Below are 25197 nucleotides of genomic sequence, written 5' to 3'. Positions count from 1 at the left end.
TTTAGTATTACTTAAATCCTTCAATCTGATCAAGTCTTTGTTAAACTCATAATACCAGTATTGCTTTATAGGGAAATGTAAGTGCGGTCGTCTTGCAACTGACTTACCAAATTAAATGAAAAACTCTGTATGTATAGATTAACCCAGATACCCTAGAACCTCCCACTTGATTAAATACTTCAATTTCAAAATCTCTACCAAAACACTTAAAGGAAAAACTCTGGACTTAATTTGCTACATTCTGCAGATGAACTCATTTGATACCATATAAATGCATAAGCATTTGAAAGAAAAACCCTGTCAATACATTTACATTCCCTCCCAATACCCTATAAGACAGGGAAAACTTTAGTCAAGTCAGGGTGTGTTGATGTCAACAGTGCATTTATTTTAATCAACAGGTCAAGTATTCATATTTCCCCATTACAATGAAAGGCCATTCATCTGAACTATACAGAGAGCAGATAGGAACTCTGATATATATACAGTCCTTTGGGATGAATATGAGCAAAACCCGCTGTTTTCTCTTGGGAAGTGCAGCTGATTCCACTAAGGCACAGTACAGGTCAAGGGCCACCTGAACTGGGCTCTGGTCCAGGGCTGGTCCTTTCCTTTAAGCCAGTGCTGGGAAATCCTCTGGGTCATCGGGGTTTGGTGCCTGTCCCTGCTGGACTCGGGGCTGGGGAAAAATATATATAGAGTCAACATTGCGATATGACATGTACAACATTAACATGCACCCCAAAAATATGATCTCAGGTGTTCAGGTACTGAACCCAAAATGCAAGTACTTAACACTTAAGTCCTTGCGTGAACCCTGGAAAGAGGCTGATGAGTCAAACTGTTTAAAGTGGCTTAATGTGAAAACGGGTAACCATAGTCAGCTTTGTCATGTTTGAGAAGGCAGCACTTTCAATTATTTCTGCACAGCTGATGCTACTATTTCAACGCTCCCCAGCATATTTTACCTGCTCTGTTCCATTTGCTTCTCCCATCAGGCCCAACAAAGGCAGCCTAGCAACCTAGTTGCCCTAGCAACCAAGGCTTCATACTGATAGTGTACACATACACTTCCTTTCACAAACATTGTCAGTATCGACTCAGACATTTTTAGCTACTACAACATACATCAGGGATGCACATGTGGCTCCTTGGTCTCAAGTACATTGTCGAAATTTTGAAGAAAAAAATTTAAACCATCACCACAAAAATTGGATTCCAAATGAATGATCGGAAGGCTGAATGGACATTATATTTAGTCATTTAGCAGATGCTCTTATCCAGAAACAAGCAGTTTATTATAAATTAATTAGTTATTGGCAAAGATCAGAGGTGGAAAGAAGCCCATACACAAAGTTAAGACAGGCAGTGAAACTTTAAGTCCACAAAAACATTCAGATGGTTTTTGAAGATGGACACCACCATCTTAACCTCCAAGGGCAGCTGGTCCCACCATTGAGGTGCTAAGACAGAAGAGTTGACTGAGTGGATCGTGAACTGCCCTGAAAGGGGTGGGATAGCCAAGGTGTCTGACCGAAGAGCCCATGTTGAGAGGTAGGGTATGAGTATTGCCTGAAGGTAGAGAGCGCCTCATGTTGCTCTGTAGACAAGAACCATAGCCTTGAAGCGGTTTTTAGCTTCTACTAAAAGCCAGCACAGAGTGCAAAGAAGCAGGGTGACAGACCGGAGAAGGTTGGAGACCAGGTGGACCGCAGCATTCTGAAGGGGTTTGGTTACACAAGCCAAGAGCCCCACCAAGAGTGAGTTGCAGTAACACAGAAGTGCCAGGTTAAGTACCTGTAAAGCCATGATACGGGCCAATCCAACCAACTTGCTTTGCTGGCTTAACTGCCTGCATCGCTGATATATAGTCAGCCAGACACTCGTTTCAAACATACCTTCTCAGGCGGCTTCTGAGGAGAAATGGTCTCTGGCCGAGTGGCTGGGCCACCACGTCCACGCCCCCCTCTACCTCCTCCCCTGGCCCCCCGGGAGGGTCGCCCAAGGCTGCCAAAGTCAATCTTCAGTTTGGCTGTGATGTCATTGGCGGGGCGACGAAGAGATGAAATGTCATCATCTTCCTCAACCTCTTCAGCATGCTCCTGTGGAGTGAGGAAAATGCAGAAGCACTGTCAGCAGACAATCCCAACACCAACTTAGGAATCAATATACTGTGATTCACTGGGGGGCCCCAATAGGAACATTGAGTGATTAAAGGGGTCCCAAAAAAAATGAATAAAAAGGCTCATACGGTAGGCACATATCTACGACTCTACACCGACTGCAGAACTTCAAAAGTACCTGGAAACCAACGGTTAAATAATTAAGCAATTCAGCTTACAGCAATCAAGAATTTAGGTTGGCAGCAAATATATCCTAATTAGTCTCTGCTACTTATGGCCTACATTCAGACCACAGCTAAAACCCTACAACAATAATGGCCTGTAGAAAAATGACTAATTTCAAGAAACAAAATAAATGTTAGACTTTCTGGGGAAAGATTTCCTCGCACACACCTGACTTGTTGAAAGAAAGTAATCACAGAGTGAAGTTTCTCGGCCCATAGACTATTTATAGGACACAGAACCAGCTAACACAGAAGTGACGTTCTTAATTTGAAAGCCTTCACAGGCAGACAGGCAACAGTCAGAAACACGCATTTGCAGCATGTGTGCAAGAGGACTTGCCTCAACATGTTTCTTGGACTTGTGGATGACTACAGAGTCCGAGGGCACAATGGTATCAGCCTTGCGCAGGTTGAACTCCTTCTTGGGACGGTTCTGTTCCTGCAGGGCTTTCCACTCATCCAGAGACATCTCCACAGCAATCTCCACAACCGCTTCCCCCTCTCCCTCAGTCTCTGGGGCACTGAAGGCAAACAGCAGCAACATAAATACACAGAACAACTTTGATCTGGGACAAGATGTGCATATTTAAAATGGTATCGTTTGAGTACAGATTCAACAAACTAGTCAGGAAACTAAGTATCGTGGACGACTTGCAGAAATCTATAAACGGTCCCACAATGGCCCGAGTGCTGTGCTGGCCAACTGCTCGGCTCACTCACCGATTTGCTCCAGTCTCAGCAGAATCTGCCACCTCATCTCCATCACCACCATCCTCAGTGGGAGCCCCATCAGTCGCAGCACTGAAATAGAATAAGTAGATCTATTGTAACTAGCATTTAATTATCTAAGACGAAAAACTGAATGCGCAGATGCATTGGTTAAGAAAACATCTTAAATATCTTGACTCTTAATATTGGGAACTTCACTGATTTTATTTTTTAGAGCAGCACCTTCTGTAAAGACGACATTCCCCAGAGGAAGCATACATTCTCATTGTTAGCTCTTAGTTCTGCATTGTATTGGACAATTTAGTAGCCTAAACAGAAAGTTATACTGGTTAGCTTTTGCCAAATGAGGAACGTGATAAAAACATTAGAACAGCTTGCCAACAGGATCAAACAATGTTTAAAGCACCATAAAAAAAATATGTATGACTTAACTGCTGTATACAGCTCAGTAGTACAGCAGCAAATCCTAACATCCCAAGAGTTACTCTGCAGTGTAAAGGGGGCTAAACTGTGCAGTTTAAAGAGCTACCTCTCAAAGGTAGAACTAATAATCCCTTATGCTGTATCGGTATAGGGAAAACTAAGCTACATTTGGTTGGAGCTGCAATGCCAGATGAGCAGGTCTAGCAGGAACCGGAGGGGCCTTAGACTCACCAGTAACAAGCAGAAAACTGATGGCAACTGGTTAAACTAACACATTTCTCATCCATTCTCAAGTATTTTCTTGAATGCATTCTGTGATTTTGCGTCATAAACACAGCACGTAGGCAATCAAATTTCTCTCATTTACCAATAGTCCTAATGTGCATACTCACCTCATATGGTCCCTCATGGATCCCCAGTTACGTGGACCACTGCCGCCCCTCTTCTCTTCTGGCCGAACACCACTGCAAAAGACAAGATAGCAACCTTAACCCTTTCATCATACTCTAAGAAGGGTTAGGATGAAACCAACAGGCACATGCATGGTGAAACAAGATCATGACTACACTTACGTTCTATCACTCCCACTGTGGCGCTCAAACTCCCTCTTTCCTCTCTGGTCAAAGCCATCTGTGGATCTGAAGTTGCCAGACCCACGCATTCCCCGTCCACGACCGCCGCCTCTGCCCCGTCCAGCACGCACATCCGGATCCACAGGCCTGTTGGGGTATGGAGGGGTTGGTAGTTACTAGTCTTTGTGGCCCAAATCAACAAACTATAATGCCCTAAAGCTAGGCCTTATTGATCTGGCAAGATTCGATTCACCAGGGGAACAGGTAGGCCAGAACTAAAATGAATACTACCCAAAAAGTAATCAAAGGGGGGTTAGAATAGAAAGCAACGTCAATGGAATACCTTGCACAAGGAAAATCTGTGAATCTAGAAAGGCAATCATTTTAGAGTATATCTACCTTTCAATGGAGTATCCTAGGGGAGCCTCATTGTCGTTCTGCCTCCGGTCCCGGAAGCCAACTCGTCGTTCACCCCTGTCCTCCACCTGGGCAGGTGTACCGCGAGGATATTTCTGACCTGCACATTTAAATGTTAAGCGTATAAATAACATTGCTAATAAAACGGAAACCTAGCAGCAGCCAGGTTTCGTTTAAGATACATATTCAGTACAAACCCGACAGCACAGCTAGTAAGGTATTTTAATGATAATGGTATCGCAGACATGCTACTCTTCACATATATGCTAGTACTGTACTGGCATGCCAGAAATCCTAAAACCCTATACCCTTCAAACCACAGTTACAACAGCCGATTCAGCTTTTCATAATTGCTACTGTAGCTAATTACAGCAGCTAGTATAAGACGGTTGTGATAGAGTAGGGTGGTACAGTAATGAATAGAGGAACGTAACACGCCTAGTACAATTTAAAACAAACGTAAGATTATTTTAAACGAAAACGTAACGTTAAAGCACATAAGTTGATTAGCGTAGCTAACGTTAGCACGGACAAAACCTCCGAAAACCGAAGCATGTGCACAAACCCGCGGACTTCCATGGCACACATGGACAAGCGCGCGACGAACAGACTCGACCAGCTAAATGACGCTAGTACTGTCATATTTGGCTATGTAAATTTGACACGATGCAATCATTTACGTTGAGCAAACATTCAAAACACTTGTCAGATACCATCAATACTGTGTCTAACATCGACAAAATGTCACTTAACCTAGCATTTACATTAGCTATGAAGCTAACGTTAACTAGGCCTTCATCCATCGCATTGACTTACCATGTAAACTTTTAGGTTGTTGTACATTGTCGCTTTCCCCGGCACTCAAGGGAGCTCTCCTGTCCTTTTGAGACTCTTTCTTGACAGGCTTGGCTGTAGCATCATTTTTTTTCGGCTCATCCTTTTTCTTTTTCTTCTGCTTCTCCACTTGAGCCTGGCGAATTATATCGAAAGGGTCGGCCTCGTCGTCTAAAAGCTGACCAAAGCGGTTTGTCACAGCGCACCCAAAACCAGCACTTTCGGTGTCCGCGGGATCTTCAATTATACCCTTCATGTTGAGAACAGGGTTTTCAAAATCAACTGCAAGAAAACCTACGCTACATACACCGCTAAATGTATTGATTCTTTTACGAGCCGAAGGACTCAAGAACAAACATATTGAGCAATACTTCAATTGCGGCTATACTCCCCAGCTAAAGTTAGAGACTAGACAGACTGAGCCTACAGCATTTGAGCATGCGGTATTTCCAAAATGGTGGATAATTTATAGCCCCGCCCCATAATATGAATACATAATTAATGAGAGTTTAAAGAAACACAACACTTTTTGTTGAGAAATAGTCACTGTTAATTGAGTAAAAATTAAGGGTTATGTTCCCAGTTCAGGGAATAGAACTACTAAGGTTTTCAACAAGAAAATAAAAATATAAAGAATATAACGGAAACCCCCAAAATAAAGAACGTTTCCAAAAACGAACACAGATAGGTGAATGAAGTGAGCTCGAGGAAAGCACTCTTGCCAAAAGAGGAGTTCCTTGCTATTAGATGTAGGAAAATTAACGGTCTAAGTTGACCTTAGATTGCTTCCCAATGTAGATGTTCCTATGTGTAATGGGATTAGGCACCTAAACAATAATGGTACAACAAAATCCAAAATAGTTGCTTTTCTGTATGATTTTCATGCTAAAATGTGTAATCTGTTAAAAAGAGTATAGATAAAAAATACTTAGATCAAAATAATGACACTAATGAGTTGGCCGCCAGCGTGACAGAGAGAAGAAATGAAGAGTAGCAACATGACATTTAACAATAATGTTATTATGTTAACTAACAAGTTTAATGCTCGTACGGAGGGTACTGATATTGTGTAGTCGTTGGAGACAATGGTAGTGATTAGAGACAATAAATTAAGGCATGGTTGATTGATACATTTGCAGCAGAAATCAAGCATAACCGTTTTTCTGTTTTGATATGACGTCAAGTCAACAGCAGCAACACCTTGCCAACAATTTTTGTCCAATAGATGGTGCCAATGCTTCTCACAATCATTGGAAGCTATTTTTCACGTTCCATTCCTATGGATTAGCCAGCTAGACATCTTGTCAAAATAAAAAATACATGAATATTAACAGACCAGAATAAAGTAGACACGTTTGGATAGCCAATCTTCTTTCCAATTTTAATTAATAAAACAATCAACAGGGTAACAAATCAACAGAGCCAAAACAACAGTCATCCATCATTTTTGTTACATTTCCTGACGTCATCTGAATTCACTGAGTTTGAAAAAAGATGGATGACTATTGACAAAAGTGCAATTATAAAATAGGTGAGAAATTATTTCAGGAACCAACTAACAGTTTTATCAACATCTGCAAATGTGGAAATGTATGCATTGGAAGGATATATATTGTGCAAAACTTTGAAGTGTATCTCCCTAACTTTATTTGGGATACAGCACCTGTAAGGTATATAGAAGCCATGCTTTCTTCAAATTAAGATAATCAACAAATAATTTAAAAAAGTATCACCTCTATGAAATATTATAATATGCTATTTTTGTCAAATAAAGATTAGCTATTACTAAGATATTTTGCAGACGACCTGGTCGGCATGGGTCCACACAGCGGGGCTTTAGTCGTGGTAGGCTACTTGTAGGCTGGGTTATTACTTACATTTCCCTTTAAATGTACAGCTTTAAAAAGTAAAAGCAGGCTACCCATAACTGAAGTTTCTATCTGCTCAGTTTGGTTCGTATTCTCTGGTTAAACTAATTGGAAAAACAAGTGTTACTGATGAAACCACCGATATACAGCAATAGTTTTTATTTTGGCTGCCCTACTGCATTAGTGGAATTATTTGCTAAACATATGATTCTGAATTTGCTCAAATGTGTAATTTGTTACCTGTACCATTGTCCTAACGAAGGAGCGAGGTGCATTTTGGTTTGACCAACAGAAATGGTCCTTCCCTCCACCAGTGGGAGATGGGAAGAATTAAGATGGATTGTTCTATCTCTTTTGTCGGATGTGAAAGCAAAAGTGGTAGTTGGTTATTCAACCGACCAAGATAGGGCCCGATGTCATTTTTTTTCCCCTTGGTGTGTTTTCCTGTGTCTCGCTCTCCATCCTCTTTCATCACCCAGTTATTAGCTGGTCTGCCGGAGCAAGTCAACCAAAAAGCATGCAGCTGTCATTAGTTCATGAACGAACTAACTAACGTGAAGACCTGTTAAATTGAGTACAAATGCTAGCTAGCGTAAGCAATTTTATTTAAAAAAAAAAACGTGTCCTGGTGTACCCCCTCCTCTGTACACACATAGGCTGTATTTAATAGGCTACTGTAACTTCTGTACACATTTAGACAAATTAAATTAGGCAGATAATGATTATCCGCCTCCGTTGCTTAATAAGGATATAGTTTAAACTAACTATAAACGGACCAATGACATTATCCTACTTAGGAGTTGGCGCTGAACGATCAGCAAGTCTACAGAACAATGAGGCCACTCAGCTTCCTACTGCACATTATTAGTAGCCTGTTATTATGAAGTACTCATCAGAAAAAAGGTCAACTGAGTGATTACTGTAAATTAGTTTAATGGAGACCATTGTTGCAATTTTGCAAATACCATAAAATTGCACTACAAACGTACATTTCTGAGGAGTAATACTACAATTTTTTTCATCTAAGTTAGGTTAACACATTACTATCAGAATAACAGTGTTTATTCGTTTTGAGGTTTATTTAGATGGTAGACACAAAGATTAGTTAGGAATTATTTTATGTCTCTTCTAACCGGAAATCTGAATCGCAGTTTACAGGTGCGTTTCAGTCGGTTTCAGTAGGCGGAGAATGGAGCGGAAGCACTGGGGATGCTCCTGCGTCATTGAGTTGGCCACCTTCAGATTACCCAGAATCGATGAAACCTGATTGCAGAGTTACCTGTCTATGTCTTTTCATTTTACAACGACGATAACACTCAAGGTAAGGAGTAGCATGTTTTGCAAACGAAACATATTTTGTAGTCTTGTCACCAATTGCTTTCAAACTTTTAACTACCTAATATCTAGGTCATTGACCGTGCACCTTCCGTAGTTGTGTGTCAATGGAAAACCTAGGCTACTTTTTTGTTTAATTACTGTTCTACATTTCACTTATTTTGGTGTTGTTGATATTTAATTCAAGCTTTCTTGTTGTATGTGATAATTGCAGTGCAATTACTGAAGATAATGACGACATGACTTATTTTATCACAGTATAAATTATAGCCTACACGTGGTTTGTCATTTATCCTTGTCAACCTGGCAGAGAAGTAACTTCGTATCAAAATGAAGGCTACGCATTTTTTTTTTTTTACCGTTTGTTGTTCACCGTACATGCATAATTCTGAATATTAGCCTATTTCCTACATTGTAGTAGGAAATTATTGAATTTATTCCCAATTATTTTGGATTATATAGTGGGATTAATATTTTTTAACATCCTGAACAATATTCACTAAGTCAAAGGGCAAGTCATAGAAAAAAAAATATTTTATTTTAAATTCAGAAGAATTTAATCCCCTGGGAAGCAATTAAGTTAGAAAGTTGGTAGCAATTAAATTTTCATTAGTAAATTTTTTTTTGTCTTCAGTTGTCTTCAATCACAACCATCAATTCTGTAATTATATTAAAATTATTATTAGGCCTCATGGTATAAGTCCTGAGAAGCTTCCTTCCTCTCTTCACTCTGAAAAGTGAGTTAGGAAGAAGGCCTGTATTTTTTGTAATGACTGTCAGTGTTTATACACTATCCTTATATTAACTTGTGTAATGTGTTGAGCAAGTGTATATTACTGAACTTATTTAGACTTCACAAAAGGGTTGAGATTATCAACTTTTCAGCTTTTTTTTCATGAATTTATAAAATAAATATTGAAGCTATTACACAGCATTTGAAAAAGATCAAGAGGGAACAATAAGTTGGGATGGTAAAATGTGAAGGCTGATTAAAAGAAAATGAGCAGGATTCTGTTCCTGGATCTCTGTCAGTGTAGGGCCTTTGGGTTTATAAACTCTGTGACTGGCTTCCACGTGACAATTATACTGGGTACAAGAAGGAGGTTAGAGTGAACTGCCTTCCTTCCTGGACATTTACTTTACACTTTGCCACTGAATGGCCGGATATGTCATGAACATCACCTAGCCGAGCCATAGGCAGTTCTTGCTGCTACCATCTAGCAGGTGTAGATTGGTCAGGAGCATTGCAACCAGGATAGAGAGATTGGAAAAAAGACAGGCCAGAGGGAGTGTATCTGCCCTGCACATACTCAACAACACACACTCCACGTACACACAGCCTCTCTTACTTACACTCACACGTTAACATACTACATACACCAATCTGCCATAACATTATGACCACCTGCCTAATATTGTGTACGTCCCCCTTTTGCCGCCAAAACAGCCCTGACACGTCGAGGCATGGACTCCACAAGACCTCTGAAGGTGTGCTGTGGAATACCGCACCAAGACGTTAGCAGCAGATCCTTTAAGTCCTGTATGTTCCAAGGTTGGGCCTCCCGGGATCGGACTTGTTTGTCCAGCACATCCCACAGATGCTCGATTGGATTGAGATCTGGGGAATTTGGAGGCCAAGTCAACACCTTGAACTCGTTGTTGTGTTCCTCAAACCATTTCAGAACCACTTTTGCTTTGTGGCAGGGTGCATTATCGTACTGAAAGAGGCAGATGCCATCAGGGAATACCATTGCCATGTAAGGGTGCACATGGTCTGCAACAATGCTTAGGTAGGTGGTAAATGTCAAAGTAACATCCACATGAACCCAAGGTTTCCCAGCAGAACATTGCCCAAAGCGTCACACTGCCTCCGCCAGCTTGCCTTATTCCCATAGTGCATCCTGGTGCCATGTGTTCTCACTGCGATGCACTGTGTGTTCTGACACCTTTCTATCAGTACCAACATTAACTTTTTCAGCAATATGAGCTACAGTAGCTCGCCTGTTGGATCAGACCTTGGCTCACCACGTGCATCAGTGAGCCTTAGCCGCCCATGACCCTGTTGCCAGTTCACCGCTTTTCCTTCCTTGGACCACTTTTGATTGATACTGACCACTGCATACTGGTAACACCCCACAAGGGCTGCAGTTTTGGAGATGCTCTGACCCAGTCGTCTAGCCATCACAATTTGGCCCTTGTCAAAGTCGCTCAGATCCTTATGCTTGCCAATATTTCCTTCTAACAAATCAACTTTGAGGACAAGACTGTTCACTTGCTGCCTAATATATCCCACCCACTGACAGGTGCCATGTTCATGAGAATATCAGTGTTATTTACTTCACCTGTCAGGGGTCATAATGTTATGGTTGATTGGTGTATAAACACATACAGAAGGGTGACAACTTAAAGGAAAAACCTTAAATTAAATGAATGGTGGAACATAACAAATGCAGATGCTGCTGTACAAACAATTTCAGCATACAATCATTGGTTTTGAATGTTATTGTTATATATTATTAAAATAATATAGGAAACCAAATTAAATTTCAATGTAGCATTTGTAATTCCGAAAAAATCAGACAAATGGTCAGACACTTGTCGCAAGTAACTGTAAGGGCTAGACTTAGACAGATCTGAGCTGGTTGGTCTGGTACTAATTCAGGGTACAGGTGTAGGATCCAGACACCATGTTTGAGCCAATATTTTAAAAGAGGAAAAGGTGTTTGAGCAATACAACATTTCAACTGCTGGTATTTAACTCAGGTGAGCCTCTGGCTCTTGTTTGCGGTATTCTCTTAAAACAACCTAAGGGTTCTGAAAAGAACAGCAGTGACTGCTCTGTACTTTCATGTTTTTACACACGGTCTTCACTGTTTGTTATTGTACAACATTTTATGTAATCTGGAGGTATGTAAAATGTAATCTGGAGATTTTATGTAATTTGAAGATATGTAATCTGGAGATCAGGGATAGACATTATGGTTGCTGTATTTCCTGGGGCACATGAATTATGAAGTGACACAGTGTCACCTCCTCGCTTGACAACTCTCTATCCCTCATTTGGAGTGCGGACACCTGTTTGTTGTTATTGCCCTTGACTGTGTTCCTGATCACTGTCCTTATTTAAGTTTTTCAGGTGATCTTTCTGGTTTCTCCCCATTGTTTAAGTTTAAGACAATGTATCAATGAATGGCATTCATGGGAAGTTAAGCCTTTTCTGTCAAGTAAATATTTTACTAATGAGCTTTCTGGTTTTTCCCTATATGTAGGTGAAAGGCAGGCAAGAGCACTGTTTAAATTGATCACATATGTTAGTTTTTTCAAAGTTGTGGTCAATCAAAGTATGCTCCTGGTTTGAAGTGCCTTTCCGGCATTAATGTCAATCCCTGGATCATGGAGAGCATTTCAGAGACATGACAGGAAAGAGACCAGACAAATATCGGCTGATACCCCTGTGATACCTGAACTCTGACTAGACTTTATGTTCTTTCATTTAAATCATCCCTTGATTTACAATCAGTGACTCAAATGAATTGTTTCATATTTTCATTAATTTCCCTCACAAGTTAACCAGTTTGACCTGAAACCTGATCATAGCAAAAGTCTACTACACATAATGGATGTTCAGCAAATAAAACACTTTGCACTTCCTGTTGCATGTGGAAGCAGGATGCATCAGAAGCATCTTTGATGGTGTCCTCAGGCAATGTGACTGTATAAAAGCTGAGATGCATGCTTGCATAACATGCTTGAGAATGAGCAGTTGGGGATTTATATCACAAATAAATATTTTTAACAATGGGTCTTGTGTCCGCATCACCCAGCGGCTTTACCGCAATGCTACTTGTTGATTTGTTTTTGTGTGAGAGGCAGCATGATTGTAAGAGCTTTTGAATACCTCTTGGAATGTCCCTTAGAGATTTAGCCTGGATTGGTTGCTTAATCCTACTTAATTAGGATCAAATGTTGTGTTGAAGGGTCTATTCAACCGAGTATAGTTGTATACACTCTAGCCCACCTGCCCAGTACAGCCCTGGTCAGAGAGGTATGTATGTTGCTCTCATTCTTCATTACAAGATGCTATAGGTATTGGTCATGAGCAGAAAATATGGAACAGAGGATGATGACTTTGGAATATACTGCATAGCAGGGAATGAAATAATGCTTTTTTAAATGTTTTAAATGTTAAAACTTAACCTAACCCTTCAGGCTCCTGTGAATGGTGCACTTACTACAACTATTGAGTAGGTATGACACATTTACCTGTATCAGTCACCTGGTTGCTCTCTTGAGTTAGTTTGTTGTATTTGCTATAGTAAAATACATATTACCATTCTTTTCTATTTAGTGGATGAGGATCAGAAGATACTTTTAGTATGAATTGTGCAATGTTTTGTGTGGTAGTTTTACTTCTACACAGTGCGGAGACAACAATGATTTGAATCTAAGGTTGCAACTGGTTTTGCCTCACACCCAGGATGATGCAGGTTGTATTGTGACTCAGCGTTTTGTTAGCTAAAATGGAAAAACAATGTTGCCACACTGAATTAACGGTAAATGCAGCAATTATAAAGGGATATGTTGTACAGTTAATATTGTTTATTACTCAGCGTTAATGAAAAATGTTGGCAAGCTCACTTGTTTGATAACTATCTGTTCAATAGTGCTGATCAATAGTATCTCTATATTGAAAATACCGTTTTTCGGATCATTGCGATGTAAAAGTATATTTTTACATTCTACCTAAATTTGTCATTTGAAATCAGACTGGAGCTGTTGTTGATTTGACACCTGCAACCCATTCAAAACCTTCATTCACAACTAGTTGAAAATCACTGGGGTTTGTGTAACTGGAGAATAGAGAAATTGCTAAATATTTGCTGTTTAAGATACCATGCATTGTTTCATGAAATAGGAACTCACTTGTTCCCTGTTTCATGCTTAACAAAGAAACTAGAATGTTGGCCATGCTTCTTCCTCTGTAATTCTGTTTGGGTTATTATGCTGGATGTCTGTTAAGTACTCTAACAACTACAGATGTTAACAGGTCTTGTAGACAACATTTTATTGTTTAGTTAATAATCAAATGCCAATACCATAAATAGAATAGATATTATTAAACGTGGTGAATGGGTATGTAACTTGCTCCTAATTTGGTCTGTATTGTTTCTTTCCAAAAGATGGCAACCACAACCACAGACATCAGAGGTGGAGGAACCATTGGGTCAAAAGACTACAAAAAGGTAGGGTCTTTTGACCTCTGTAATTGATTTATACTCCACCACACATCTAAAAATCCTGTTTACAGGTTACAACTAATTTAACAGATGCTTTTATCCTGTTTAAAGTATTTCTGGGTGTGAAAAGGGTCCCCTTGACCTGGTTGTGCCATTGAGTTATAAGTGAACTGCAGGCACTCGAAGGTGTCGACGAGGGTCGCATTTGTGGATTCCTGGACCATCTCTGTCTGGGTTACTGGGCCTACTGTGCTTGTGCACTAGCACTGATGTCAGCAGCAATGATGTCATCCAAAATCATGCAACACATTGGCTGATATATAGTTTATTGTGGGTGATTGAGGAAGAAAATGTCCTCAGCAACAGTATCTTAATTCAACAGCATATTTATTCCCTAACCAGATAATGTCTTCAACAATTGTTTCTATTGCTCTGGTCTTTGGCACAGACTTGAGGAATTTTCTTTCTAGGCTGTAGAGAGAGAGAGATTTCGATGGACTCTGGCCCCTTGGCTTGTACGTCCTGATTGAACCTTTCAGATGTAGAAATGGGTGTAATGTTTGAGCTGGAATGTTGCCCAACCTATTTAAAGTTTTATTGACTGAGAATATTATGAATGTGTGACAGCCCACAGCTGCTGCCCTGAAAGGAGCCATCCAGCTGGGCATTGGGTACGCTGTGGGGAACCTCACATCCAAGCCTGATAGAGATGTGTTGATGCAGGACTTCTACATGGTGGAGAGTGTCTTCCTACCCAGGTATAATATCAGTTCAAACTTATACACATCACTAGTAGTGAAACTAATACACTGTAAACCCTGCACAATTAGCTTTGGTAAGATTTCCCATTGATACAGAAGTCCATTTTACTACAAAATCCGCAAAACAACAACATTCATCATGACATTTGACCCTCTAAGCTTTTCTGAAAAACTCACATCTGTTGTGACATCTTTTAGACACTGCTAACTGTACAGCAGATTTGGATTGTACACTTCAATAGCTTCCTTGTAGTGGCCATATCACTAAGGTCTCTGTTTACTCTAACTGATAGATGTGTGTACTGTACACACTTCTCTTGGAACGCAAATGTACATAGTTTCAGTATTTGTATATGGATGTATCGAGATGTGTTGTAACACTGATCTGTTTGTGTTCAAACACTTGGGTCGCCAGTGAGGGAAGCAACATGACACCAGCACACCACTTCCCAGACTTCCGCCTAAAAACATACGCCCCTCTTGCATTCCGCTATTTCAGGGAGCTCTTTGGCATCAAGGCAGATGACTACCTGGTTAGTGTGGAAAGCCCATCACAGAATTACATACATTGTGATTATCTGGTAATAAAGCATAGAACCATATGGCAGTAAACCCCTCGAGTTGCCAGTAATGTATCAGCAAATGTGAGCATTTTTCTTGTTTACTTTCTGTCTATTTGAATACACTCTTCCTGTACAAATTCCAGTATTCCATCTGTAATGAGCCTCTGATTGAGCTTTCCAACCCTGGGGCCAGCAGTTCCTGGTTCTACCTGACCAGCGATGATGAATTTATTATAAAGACTGTGCAGCATAAAGAGGCGGAGTTCCTGCAGAAACTTCTTCCTGGTTATTACATGGTGAGTCTCTCAAGGCAAACCCCTATTTAAGGCACCAGTAAAAACAGAAACACTTTTAGGGCCTTCTGGAAAATGTGTTTTATTTAAATGATCTATCCTGTAAATTTCTTCCCACTTGTTTCCTGCCAGAACCTGAATCAGAACCCGAGGACGCTGCTACCTAAGTTCTACGGCCTGTATTGCATCCAGTGTTCCGGGGTCACCATCCGTATAGTGGTGATGAACAATGTGTTGCCCCGGGCCCTCTGGATGCACTACAAATATGACCTGAAGGGCTCCACGTACAAACGCTGTGCTTCACGCAAAGAGCGTGCCAAGTCCTCTCCCACCTTCAAAGACCTGGACTTCCAGGAGATGTTCGAGGGCCTGTACTTTGATGCAGATACTTACAATGCCCTGATGAAGACTCTGCAGAGGGACTGCAGGGTGAGGCCGCTCACACTTCATTCATTTACATGTTTTGCATATTCAAAAACAAAAGGCCATTCAAATTGGTGTTCGGGTCAAACCCTCATTGTCAGTGTTACGTAAAGATGACAAATTCATTCTCCTTCACCTCAAGCCCTAATGAATGAGCTCATTAGTAATGTGTGTTATTTAGTTAGTGGGAAAGCACTCCTGAGATTACCTTAAAAAAAAACAGCCCATAGCAGGGCACCTGACTCATTAGGGGGTTTAGAAGTTTAGGCTGAATAACAGCCATCCAAAATAATGGGGTAGGCAGCGGCCAAGAGAATGTGTTTGGTAACTCAGGGGTTGTTAAGGACATCTTAAAAGTAGTAATAAAACGGATTATTATCCACTTGCAAATTATTTCCCCTTGTTCCTCAAATATCATTTAGTTTGCTACCGCAGGGTTAATTTGAGCCTAGATGTGTTTAGACTAGGGGAGGTAATAAAAATGAACCTGTATACTCAAACATTTGCACGCTACCAATAAAATACTGAATATTTTGCTAATGTGATGAGTAGTAGCATAGGTTAGAATTCAAAAGCAGCAGCAGCAGCAGCAGTCACTGTAGGTTAGGGTTTACCCCAAAGAATCTGGAGCACAAGGGCTAAAATGCATCATATCTAATTGATGGATACCCAAAATAAACTGTAGAGAAGCTACATTCTTTGCAAATCATGGCATCTTAATCACATTCAAATAGACTACTTGATTATCTATGGAAATATGTTCCAAACATGGGCTTTGTTTCACTCCTTTTTAGCAACTACTTAAATAGAACAACTTAGTCACATCTGTGACAAAAATAACGGTAACACTATTTTGAGAGTCCCAATTTCTATCTGTAAATATTATAAAGATAGTAATACAGTCAACAAACATTCAATAAACTATTGGTTGATAAACAACTGCTTGCCAAGGTTAGGGTTATGTTCAGAATAAGGTTTGGGGTAAGGGTTAAGGTTAGGGATAGAATGAAGGTTAGGTTTAGGATAAAGGTTAGGGTTAGTAGATAGTTGGTTAAAATGTTACAGATTGTAAGTAGACAATCTGTAAAGCATCAACAGGCACACTTTTGGGACCCTCAAAATAAAGTATTACCAAAATATCAACAAATGTTTTGTCTGGACTATAACTTCTTAAATTAAGTACCTACATTTGGTACTAGTAATAACATCTTAATGTTCAACGAACAGTTTAAATGTATTTTCTCCAGAGGCATTTTTGTACCTAGTAATTCTGTTGATATATCAATGTTTTCTCTTACATAAAACATTTAATTAAAAATAGCATTTGTTTTTATATTAATGTTAGATCCTTTGTATAAAAGCAATGGCCATGTGATGCAGTACTGTATTGTGATTACAGTCACAGGTAAATGGGTTGACTGGCATTCTCCTAGGGCATTGTGCCCAACAACATTGCTAATCCAGCCTTAGTGGCTAGTTGTCTGGGTCTTTCAGCATGGGTGGTTATTAAAGGTCACATGGGACGGCCAATTAAGAGGATTGTAGTGAATTGTTTATTAAGTGGGAACAAAATGTGGTAATGTTGGCACTTCTGCCTCGGTCAGGTCCTGGAGAGCTTTAAGATCATGGACTACAGTCTGCTGCTAGGGGTGCATGTGCTGAACAAGAAGGGTCTGGAACGGGGGGCCAGGCCCGACAGTAAGCGACTCAACGGCCAGAGGGTCCTCTACTCCACCGCCCGGGAGTCCATCCAAGGGGAAGGGGACGGCAAGGTTGCACAGCCGGTGGCAGACGATGACACGTGAGAGAACATTTGCCTTCATTAGCCCTTTCAACAGTTAGTTTGTATCGCCAGTTACAGTTTGTAAAAGTACTGCATTACAGTACTATTGTAGTACAGTTTAGCATTGTGTTGTTCACACCATAATTCAGTCACAGCAGTTGGGAGATTTACATTGCTGTCTGTTCCATTGACAGAATGGGTGGAATTCCAGCAAAGCATAAAGACGAGAAGCTGCTCATCTTCTTAGGGATCATTGACATCCTCCAGTCATACAGGTAAGAGCTTCTTCTGGAACCACTGTCACTATTCCTAGACAAAAAACATGTTTCTTACTATATGTTTGTAACATCTGTGCTTTAAGGCTCATCAAGAAGGTGGAGCACTCCTGGAAGGCCCTGGTCCATGATGGGGTTAGTTATACTACATGTATGATTGGATTGATTTTACATTTTGGCATCACGCTTCATTATAAGGGGCCTTTGTTTTTAGATTTTTAGATGTTCCTGGAAGTGCATCTATGGAAAGCTCTACAGACTATATCAGGATTTTCCAAGAAAGTATGATCCATTTAGCCGTCATGGTGGCCTGACATCTGTGTATGTTTGTGATCCAGGACACTGTGTCAGTCCACCGGCCAGGTTTCTATGCAGACCGATTTCTGAAGTTCATGGGTGGCACTGTTTTCAAGAAGATCCATCGTAAGGAATTTCTTTCAGTCAAACACATTCATTTGGTATTCCTAATTTGCTTAGTCATTTTACTCCGGCTATTTCTCTCCCTCAGCTCTAAGAGGAGTGTCCTCCAAGAGGAAGAGGTGCTCTGTCATTGCGAAGAAGTCAGCCTCCCAGGAGGTGCTGTCCCCCCTAAAGGAGGAAATGACGGAGGAGAGGAAGTCACAAAGCATGGAGAGCCTGAAGGGAACATGTAATCAGCCTTTACTGTGAACTACACAACCCACAATCTATTGGGCCTGTACCTGTGGATATCTCACGCTGTCCTCTTGACCCTTTTTTGCTTTTCCTTTTTAATTCTCTGTTATGTTCAACAGTAACAAGTTCCTCCAAGAACCCTGATCTAATCCCACTCCATAAAAGCTTAAATCGAACCATTTCCTCCTCCTCATCATCCTCCTCCTCCTCTCTCGAGACCATTGAGAAAGACCTGAAGGACCACTTAGAAAATAGGTACTGTGTCAAATACACATACTCTTTACACCTTTCCCCTTATTGTACACTCCAACATTATATACACTTTACCCTCGCTTTAGCCACCTTAGCATCCACCCATATACTCTTCAGCAGGGCTTATCCCGTGTACTGTTAGACAGTGATGACATGATGGCGTTGTAACTCTTTTCACTGTCCTCCCAGTGATACCCACCATGCCTCCTATGCAGCTGTGGCCCTGGGTGCCGCTGCTCCCCTTCCCCCCACCCAGAGCAGCCAAGACTCTGTAAATGATGTTTACTTGGTGAGTTTACAACATCCACTATGTACAGGACATTTGACAAAAAGTCAAATTAAAGGCATTCTTCTGAGCAGTAAGCGTTTGTTTGAAAGCAGAAAAACTTCTAACGTTGAAGTACACACAGAGACATTAATACATTTAAAAGTAACTACCGTCTTGTGTTTTAAGAGTCATTGTCATTGTTTTATTTCGTGGCCTCCCTTACAATGCAAAACGGAACCAATTCGCTTCGGTAGACTGTCATGATTTTTTTTTAGGTAGGCCTGTTGTAAATTCTAGCATTACCTTTAATTAGAGTTTTTGTTTCTCGTTGTTGTTGTTCTGCTTTTTGTTCTTCAGGTCAGGTCTCTGGTGTCTGTTCCATCTGCAGACTTCTCCTTCAAGTAGGTCTTAAAGGGATAGTTCGTCCAAAACATATTTTGGTGACAGTGCCCTTACCCCGAGTTTTTCATTCAGTACATAGTAATTTTTTAAAACAATCCATTATTCAGCTCTGTCTCAGTCAGGAATTAGCGTTATTGGCATCGTACAAATTCATGAGTGGAATTGGAAACCGTATGTACCGCTATCGTAAAGCTGCATTGCAAGCGGAAAACTACTCTAAAGACAAGTGGTGTTGTTTACCTCAAAGAACATGACGATGTTGTATTCCTCAAAATACAGAGAATTTTTAAAAACGTGTACTTTGTGTTTACTGGTCAGTTTTCTTCACAATTATATCAATCCACGCATTTGTTTGGGAAGAGTAAGTGTACACAGTAAACGAAAGTTGGCAGGTTATCCGCGGGACCTAAAAAAGTCTTAAATAGCTCTGGTCGTGGGCAGAGAGGAACTAAGATTGTTAGATGTCAGCACGACACGTGACATCTGGTTGCTTTTCTCCCAACACTTGTTAACTAAGTAAATAGCTAGCTAGCGCCAAGCTAGGTAATGGCTGTTGAAAGTGTTATGGTAATTTTGAACTAAGGTACATTTGAGAAATGACTTTCCATTTGGCTCCCTCAGGTATCATGGGATTTCTCCTGGTATTTCTTTGTTCTGTTTGGTCGTATCACAGACGACAGTCCAGCGGAGTAGTCAGTAACGTTATTGTTAATAGGCTCACTGCTCCAACTGTGGGTACAGGCACTTACAGACCGCGCTAAGCGACAACTGAACCGAGAGAATATTCATGCGGGGGTTTACAATACATACAAGGTTTGCGTTGGTTACCATAGGAATAGAAATGCTCTGGCGAAGCTCGTTTTGGTATGTTGTCTAACAATTACTTTACAGATGTTGTATGTTTTTTATAGAAAGCTACATTAACTAATGTAGTTGGCTAGGTAAGCAGTTAATTAGTATTTTTTTATGTGTGCAATATTATTCTTGAAATAATTATTAGGCTAAAGGCCTATTGTTATAATTGTATTAATTATTATAGTTATTAGATGAACAATAGTTAGTACAAGACCGAACCAGAGATCAGTTGCCCTTTGGGCATCGAGATAAGTAAACCATTATGTTCATGATGGGGATGCTGATTGGCCACAAACTGGAGGGAATTAAACGACATTGGAGGGAGATGCAGTAGCCTACTTCACTAACAAAGCATATCAATGGGTCACGCTTGATATGAGCAAAAAATATAGCAATAATATACATAAATGTAACCTAGCAGCAATTGTAAAAAGCTAGGCGAAGCAACCTATCTTCACATAGCTTGTTTAGGTTGAAGTTTATGCTCACTTCGAAGACATCACGGCCGAAGAACAGAAGCTGTGTATGGTGGCTATAGTAAATAGTTCGCTAGCTGTTTCATCAGTGTACAGTTAAAAAAATCGATGCTACCGCGACAGATTACTGAATGTAGTTGGAAGTATTTTCTACTTGCAATGCAGCTTTGCTATAGCGGTACGAATCGTTTCCATTCATGAACTTAGACGATGCTAATAACGCAAATTACAGACTGAGACAGAGCTGAATAATGGATTGTTTGAAAAAATTACTCTATGGGCCTTTGGAAATATCTATTTCGTGAATATCTAATTCGTGAAATTTGATAAACATTAATTTTGGACGAACTATCCCTTTGATCTTGTTTGTAGACTGTATGGGGATCATAAACATGTAATTAGTTATTTGCTATAGAATAAAGTTGACAAAATACATAATTATTGATACCATGACACCAAAATAAGTGTTTTCCATCTTATACTCATATTTTTAGATGGGGAGTATTAACAGTGAGTTCATGGACATTAACTTCATTTCCACCATGAATCACAAATTAACATGGCAATAACATGCACTTAAATGTGGTCCCTTCCATTGTCATGTGTTACTTAATAAGGTTTGAAGGGGTTCCTAAGTGTTGATATGGGATTAAACATTTGTTTGACAGAAATGGGTTGGTGGTTGATTTGGGATTCAAATTTGGTTTCACAACACAAGACTTTCCAGCGAGACACCAACACCAACTCCCCTGATTGGTTATTGCAGAGTTTTCACCATCACTGATTTGCATAATGATTACCTATCTTGACATTTTTCACTGCCTCCCATGCCTGTAATTGCAACACCTTCCAAATCACTTCCTAATGCTTTCCTGTCATTGTGAATTAATAAACGATAGCAACTCAATACTCTCGTTGGTCATAGCCCTATGACTTTGTAGATTCAATGTAACTTTGAAGAAATGTTTTTGTTGTATTACTGTCTTTCTTCTAATGTTTAATATTGTGTTTTTACAAGCAAATAAGCACTACCCAGATAAATGGCGTTAAACAATTTTCAGACTTTTGCAGAGTGCTGTATTTGCTTAGACAGGGATATTCCACTCTTACCCTACGAAGTCTGGAGCCTGCTCATTTTCTGTTCTACCTCATCATTAATTGTAGCACCCCCCCCCCCACGTGTTAATAACATTTGTGCTTGTCCCTATCTTTTGTATGCCAAGACCTGATTGCGTGTTGCTCTGTGACATAAAATCTAATTTTAGATCACTATTTTTACATGTCCGTTATAATGTTTAGCTGTCTTCGGCAATGTAATGTATGATGTCATCCCCAGTAGTGCTTCTTTTTGTTATGTCACTAATTCTTAACTCCTGTTTTGTTTTCTAGTGAAGACTGGTGACAGAAGATTAAGTCCCATTCAACAGCACTATTAAATATAGCCCATGGGGCCAGACTGCGAAATAGTGGTCGTCAGGTTAACTTGGAATGACTGTCTATGTCTATATGTGCCTACAGTTGGAAAATGTGACAGCAGGGCAGTAATGGTAGCATTCTCTGTCTTTGCTCTTTCTGTGAAACTTCCATCCTGTTACTTTTACATTGTACCTTGTGACAAACAGTGCCAGTATACAGTGAGTCATTGCTTACTTATACCCTTTAAACACCTGGAATGCTTTGACACAGCTGTCTCTCAGACAATTGTTTTTGAATGTTCAGGTCTACAGAACTTTTAACTTCTGACCTCTTAGTACATTGCGTTAATATATTTTAATCAGATGGCTTTGAAAGCACAGTTGTTTCACAATAGCACATATTTTGCATTTGACACTAACAGGTTGGAAGCTTCAGCCCTATAATTACATCTAGTGGAGAAGCCACACAAACATACACACTGCGAAACCCCTGCAACTCATAGAGAACACTTCAGCCCGTCAAGTGATCTGCCTGGCCAAGTGCTCCCATGCCTCACTTAGATGAAGGCACTAACAGTACATCACTGCATGAACTGGTCTGCTAAATGACTAAAACACACCATTATGGCAGCACATTTAAGGTCATGACCAGTGCTGAAGCTGCTTTCCACACTGCTACTTTAAAAACAGTTAGTGTTCTGAACTTTTTATTTTTTTTCCCAGAAGTTATCTTATTGCATTACCCCTATTGGATAAGATTACATATTGTAATGGGTTTTTCAAAACAGAAAAACAGTGTTCTGATCCTCTGGAATAGGAGGAGGATTTGGTTAACCTTTTCCCAATCTGTGGGGGATAAGGACCTCAGGATTCTGATACTCTAGATAGGGATAATGATTTGGTAATCCAAACTGATCTTTTAGGGGATGCAGGTTGTTTTGAATTTTTCCCAGAAATGTAGATCTTTAAGATTAATACAAATCAAAATGTATCTAGCATTGACCTGCATGCTTCGTTTAGTATCAAGATACGTTTTATCAATGTAGTTTTCTACCTTTGGATGTCCTGTGGCAGTGTAGAAGAATGTGTCTACGAGATGGCAAGTTGGAGGGCTCAAATGGGATTCTGTAAACGTGATTTTGTAGTACCTGGATAAGAGTGATCCTGAACATCTCAAAAACAATACGTTCAATTTTATCCAGGTTGGCAAAAAGCAGGATTACAGAATTCAGTATATCCTCCAAAAGTTTAGAAAAATGGGCCCTGGGTTTTAAATGGAGATTTCTATTAACAGTCACATTGTGAAGGATGGCAAATCACTTATATTAATTGCTTCTCCATGGACAAATGTGATTGATTCTGACTTTCAATATAGAAAATGCACTTATAATAATGTTTAAAGCGCTCAGGCTGGATCCCTGAGAGATGAAGCATTAAACAATGCCATGGAAGACTATTGGAGGCTTATGTTATGTAGCCGATTGTGAATTTCATATCACTCAGAGTCCTCCGTGATCATGCACATTATAATGTATTTCAAGTAGGTGTTGGCCTGTTAATGATCAGTCAAGATCAAACAATTAATGTTTTAACTGATTTATTTCAGAATAATAAAATGCACTGTTGGCATGATGAGTATGTTTTTAAATAAATGTTATTTATAGAAAAGACATTGTCCATGTTAAATAAAATGTTATGCAATGGCATTGTATGTTTTCACCAAATTCATCCCGCCACCAGAGGACAACACTTATTGCCATGTCCATAAATTATCAGTAGGGGGCACAATATGTGCATAGAATTACTGACCTCTTTTCGTTCTTCCAGGATTTTATGTACAGATGCCAATGTTATCAGTAATGCAAATGTATGACAACAATATTTTGCCTTTCAGTCATAAGTTACCAAGCAATGTGTGACCTTTTGTGGAGAAATTGCATTGATCTGCAATGCCCTGAAAAGCCTGGAAAATGTTGTCCAATATCTAGAACAGTTTGACCAATGACTGTCCGCAGAGAGTTTGGGATTATTACTGTTTTAGAATAAAACGTTTGCCAATCAGTCAGATATGGTCATTTGAAGTGTGTCCTTTGGTACCAGATGATTCTATTAGATGCTGAGAAATGTTTTTACTGGATTTCTTTCTGTCCTTCAAGGAAGTGATTATGTACTACTCATAAGACACCAACAGCTTTTTGGGCCTTCCACTGTGTGTTCTCTCTTTAACTTACCTTGTTTCTAGCCATCTCACAACATATGAACATATTACCTTTTGGACAACAGAACAAATAGTTACTTTTGTTGATGTTTATTTGCCGCTGGGTTTCTCCTGAAGTCCACTGTCATCTCCACTGTCTTAACTGCACAAATATAGGAAAACTATTCTTTTATACTAACAAAATAGTTCAGAGAAATTAATTATTTTAACTAGTACATGTTTTATCAAAAAAGAAAGAATGCTCATACAATTTAACAAATTGAATCTGCATTAATATTCTACAGGGAGTGGACAAGATAACGGAAACACCACATGGAAAAGGACTCACTTTGATGTAACTAAATCACAATTACAAATGCAGCTTCAGAGGTCACATTTGTTTGATTGACAATTACATATGTGTCAGCTATAAAAGAGGTCTGACAATTAACTCTTTGATCTTTGAATTTTCAAAGCAACATGAGTTCCAAAGAGGCCAAAACAGTTAGTGCCTCAAAAGCAGGTGCTTTGATAAAAAAAAAAAATCAATATGTCAAGGGGAACAGGGTTCAGATCATGAAAGCATATGCCAAAGATGAAAACAGTGGTCACAAGTCAGTGTTGACTGACAGGGATAGCACAGAATGGAATTAACACCTTTGTGACCCAGTCTCAACAAAATCTGTATGTTGTGAGCTTCACAAAAACTAAATTTATGGCAGGGCTGCCACTTAGAAACCATTTGTATCCAAGGCCAACACACAAAAACGTATTACTTGGTACAAGGAGAACAAAACCTGGACCCCTGAGCAAAGGAA

General features: G+C 39.8%; 2 protein-coding genes across 7 annotated transcripts; one reads left to right on the top strand and one right to left on the bottom strand.

The window, feature by feature from the left end:
* Nucleotides 1–357: 357 nt before the first annotated feature.
* On the bottom strand, nt 358–5768 carry zgc:103482 (IHABP4_N and HABP4_PAI-RBP1 domain-containing protein). Its single transcript, XM_010877897.5, has 8 exons — nt 5305–5768; nt 4471–4588; nt 4072–4218; nt 3892–3963; nt 3068–3148; nt 2688–2868; nt 1899–2102; nt 358–679 (listed from the first exon to the last, which is right to left on the bottom strand). The coding sequence occupies exons 1-8, from the start codon at nt 5576–5578 to the stop codon at nt 614–616; spliced, it is 1143 nt and encodes a 380-aa protein (XP_010876199.4). The 5' UTR covers nt 5579–5768; the 3' UTR covers nt 358–613.
* A 2561-nt stretch (nt 5769–8329) lies between these two features.
* Nucleotides 8330–24243, top strand: pip5k1ba (phosphatidylinositol-4-phosphate 5-kinase, type I, beta a). 6 transcript variants are annotated; one of them, XM_010877892.4, is made up of 15 exons: nt 8330–8511; nt 13706–13768; nt 14390–14520; nt 14939–15056; nt 15230–15382; nt 15512–15808; nt 17407–17603; nt 17780–17860; nt 17947–17995; nt 18199–18283; nt 18369–18509; nt 18634–18769; nt 18956–19055; nt 19392–19435; nt 22157–24243. In XM_010877892.4, the coding sequence occupies exons 1-15, from the start codon at nt 8476–8478 to the stop codon at nt 22167–22169; spliced, it is 1644 nt and encodes a 547-aa protein (XP_010876194.2). In that variant the 5' UTR covers nt 8330–8475; the 3' UTR covers nt 22170–24243. The 6 variants fall into 6 exon arrangements, with proteins under 6 accessions (XP_010876194.2, XP_010876197.2, XP_034152636.1 ...); XM_034296745.1 differs by lacking the exon at nt 8330–8511 and adding an exon at nt 10297–10315; XM_034296742.1 differs by lacking the exon at nt 8330–8511 and adding an exon at nt 12518–12570.
* The last annotated feature ends 954 nt before the right edge of the window (nt 24244–25197 follow it).

The sequence above is a fragment of the Esox lucius genome, chromosome 14, assembly GCF_011004845.1.
Source record: "Esox lucius isolate fEsoLuc1 chromosome 14, fEsoLuc1.pri, whole genome shotgun sequence".
NCBI lineage: Eukaryota > Metazoa > Chordata > Actinopteri > Esociformes > Esocidae > Esox > Esox lucius.
The sequence above is the reverse complement of the archived record's forward strand: the minus strand, read 5'-3'. Positions and strand labels throughout refer to the sequence as shown.

What these genes read in the sequence shown, in the direction of transcription:
- zgc:103482 (XM_010877897.5), bottom strand. Translation starts at nt 5,578, where the DNA reads ATGAAGGGTATAATTGAAGATCCCGCGGACACCGAAAGTGCTGGTTTT. An exon ending in ACAACCTAAAAGTTTACATG is followed by an intron (nt 4,589 to 5,304) that starts GTAAGTCAATGC and finishes TTAAATGTGCAG; the next exon opens with GTCAGAAATATCCTCGCGGT. An exon ending in CTCAGAAGCCGCCTGAGAAG is followed by an intron (nt 680 to 1,898) that starts GTATGTTTGAAA and finishes ATTTTTCCCCAG; the next exon opens with CCCCGAGTCCAGCAGGGACA.
- pip5k1ba (XM_010877892.4), top strand. Translation starts at nt 8,476, where the DNA reads ATGTCTTTTCATTTTACAACGACGATAACACTCAAG. An exon ending in TGTTTTCAAGAAGATCCATC is followed by an intron (nt 18,284 to 18,368) that starts GTAAGGAATTTC and finishes TCTCTCCCTCAG; the next exon opens with CTCTAAGAGGAGTGTCCTCC. An exon ending in AAGGACCACTTAGAAAATAG is followed by an intron (nt 18,770 to 18,955) that starts GTACTGTGTCAA and finishes CTGTCCTCCCAG; the next exon opens with TGATACCCACCATGCCTCCT.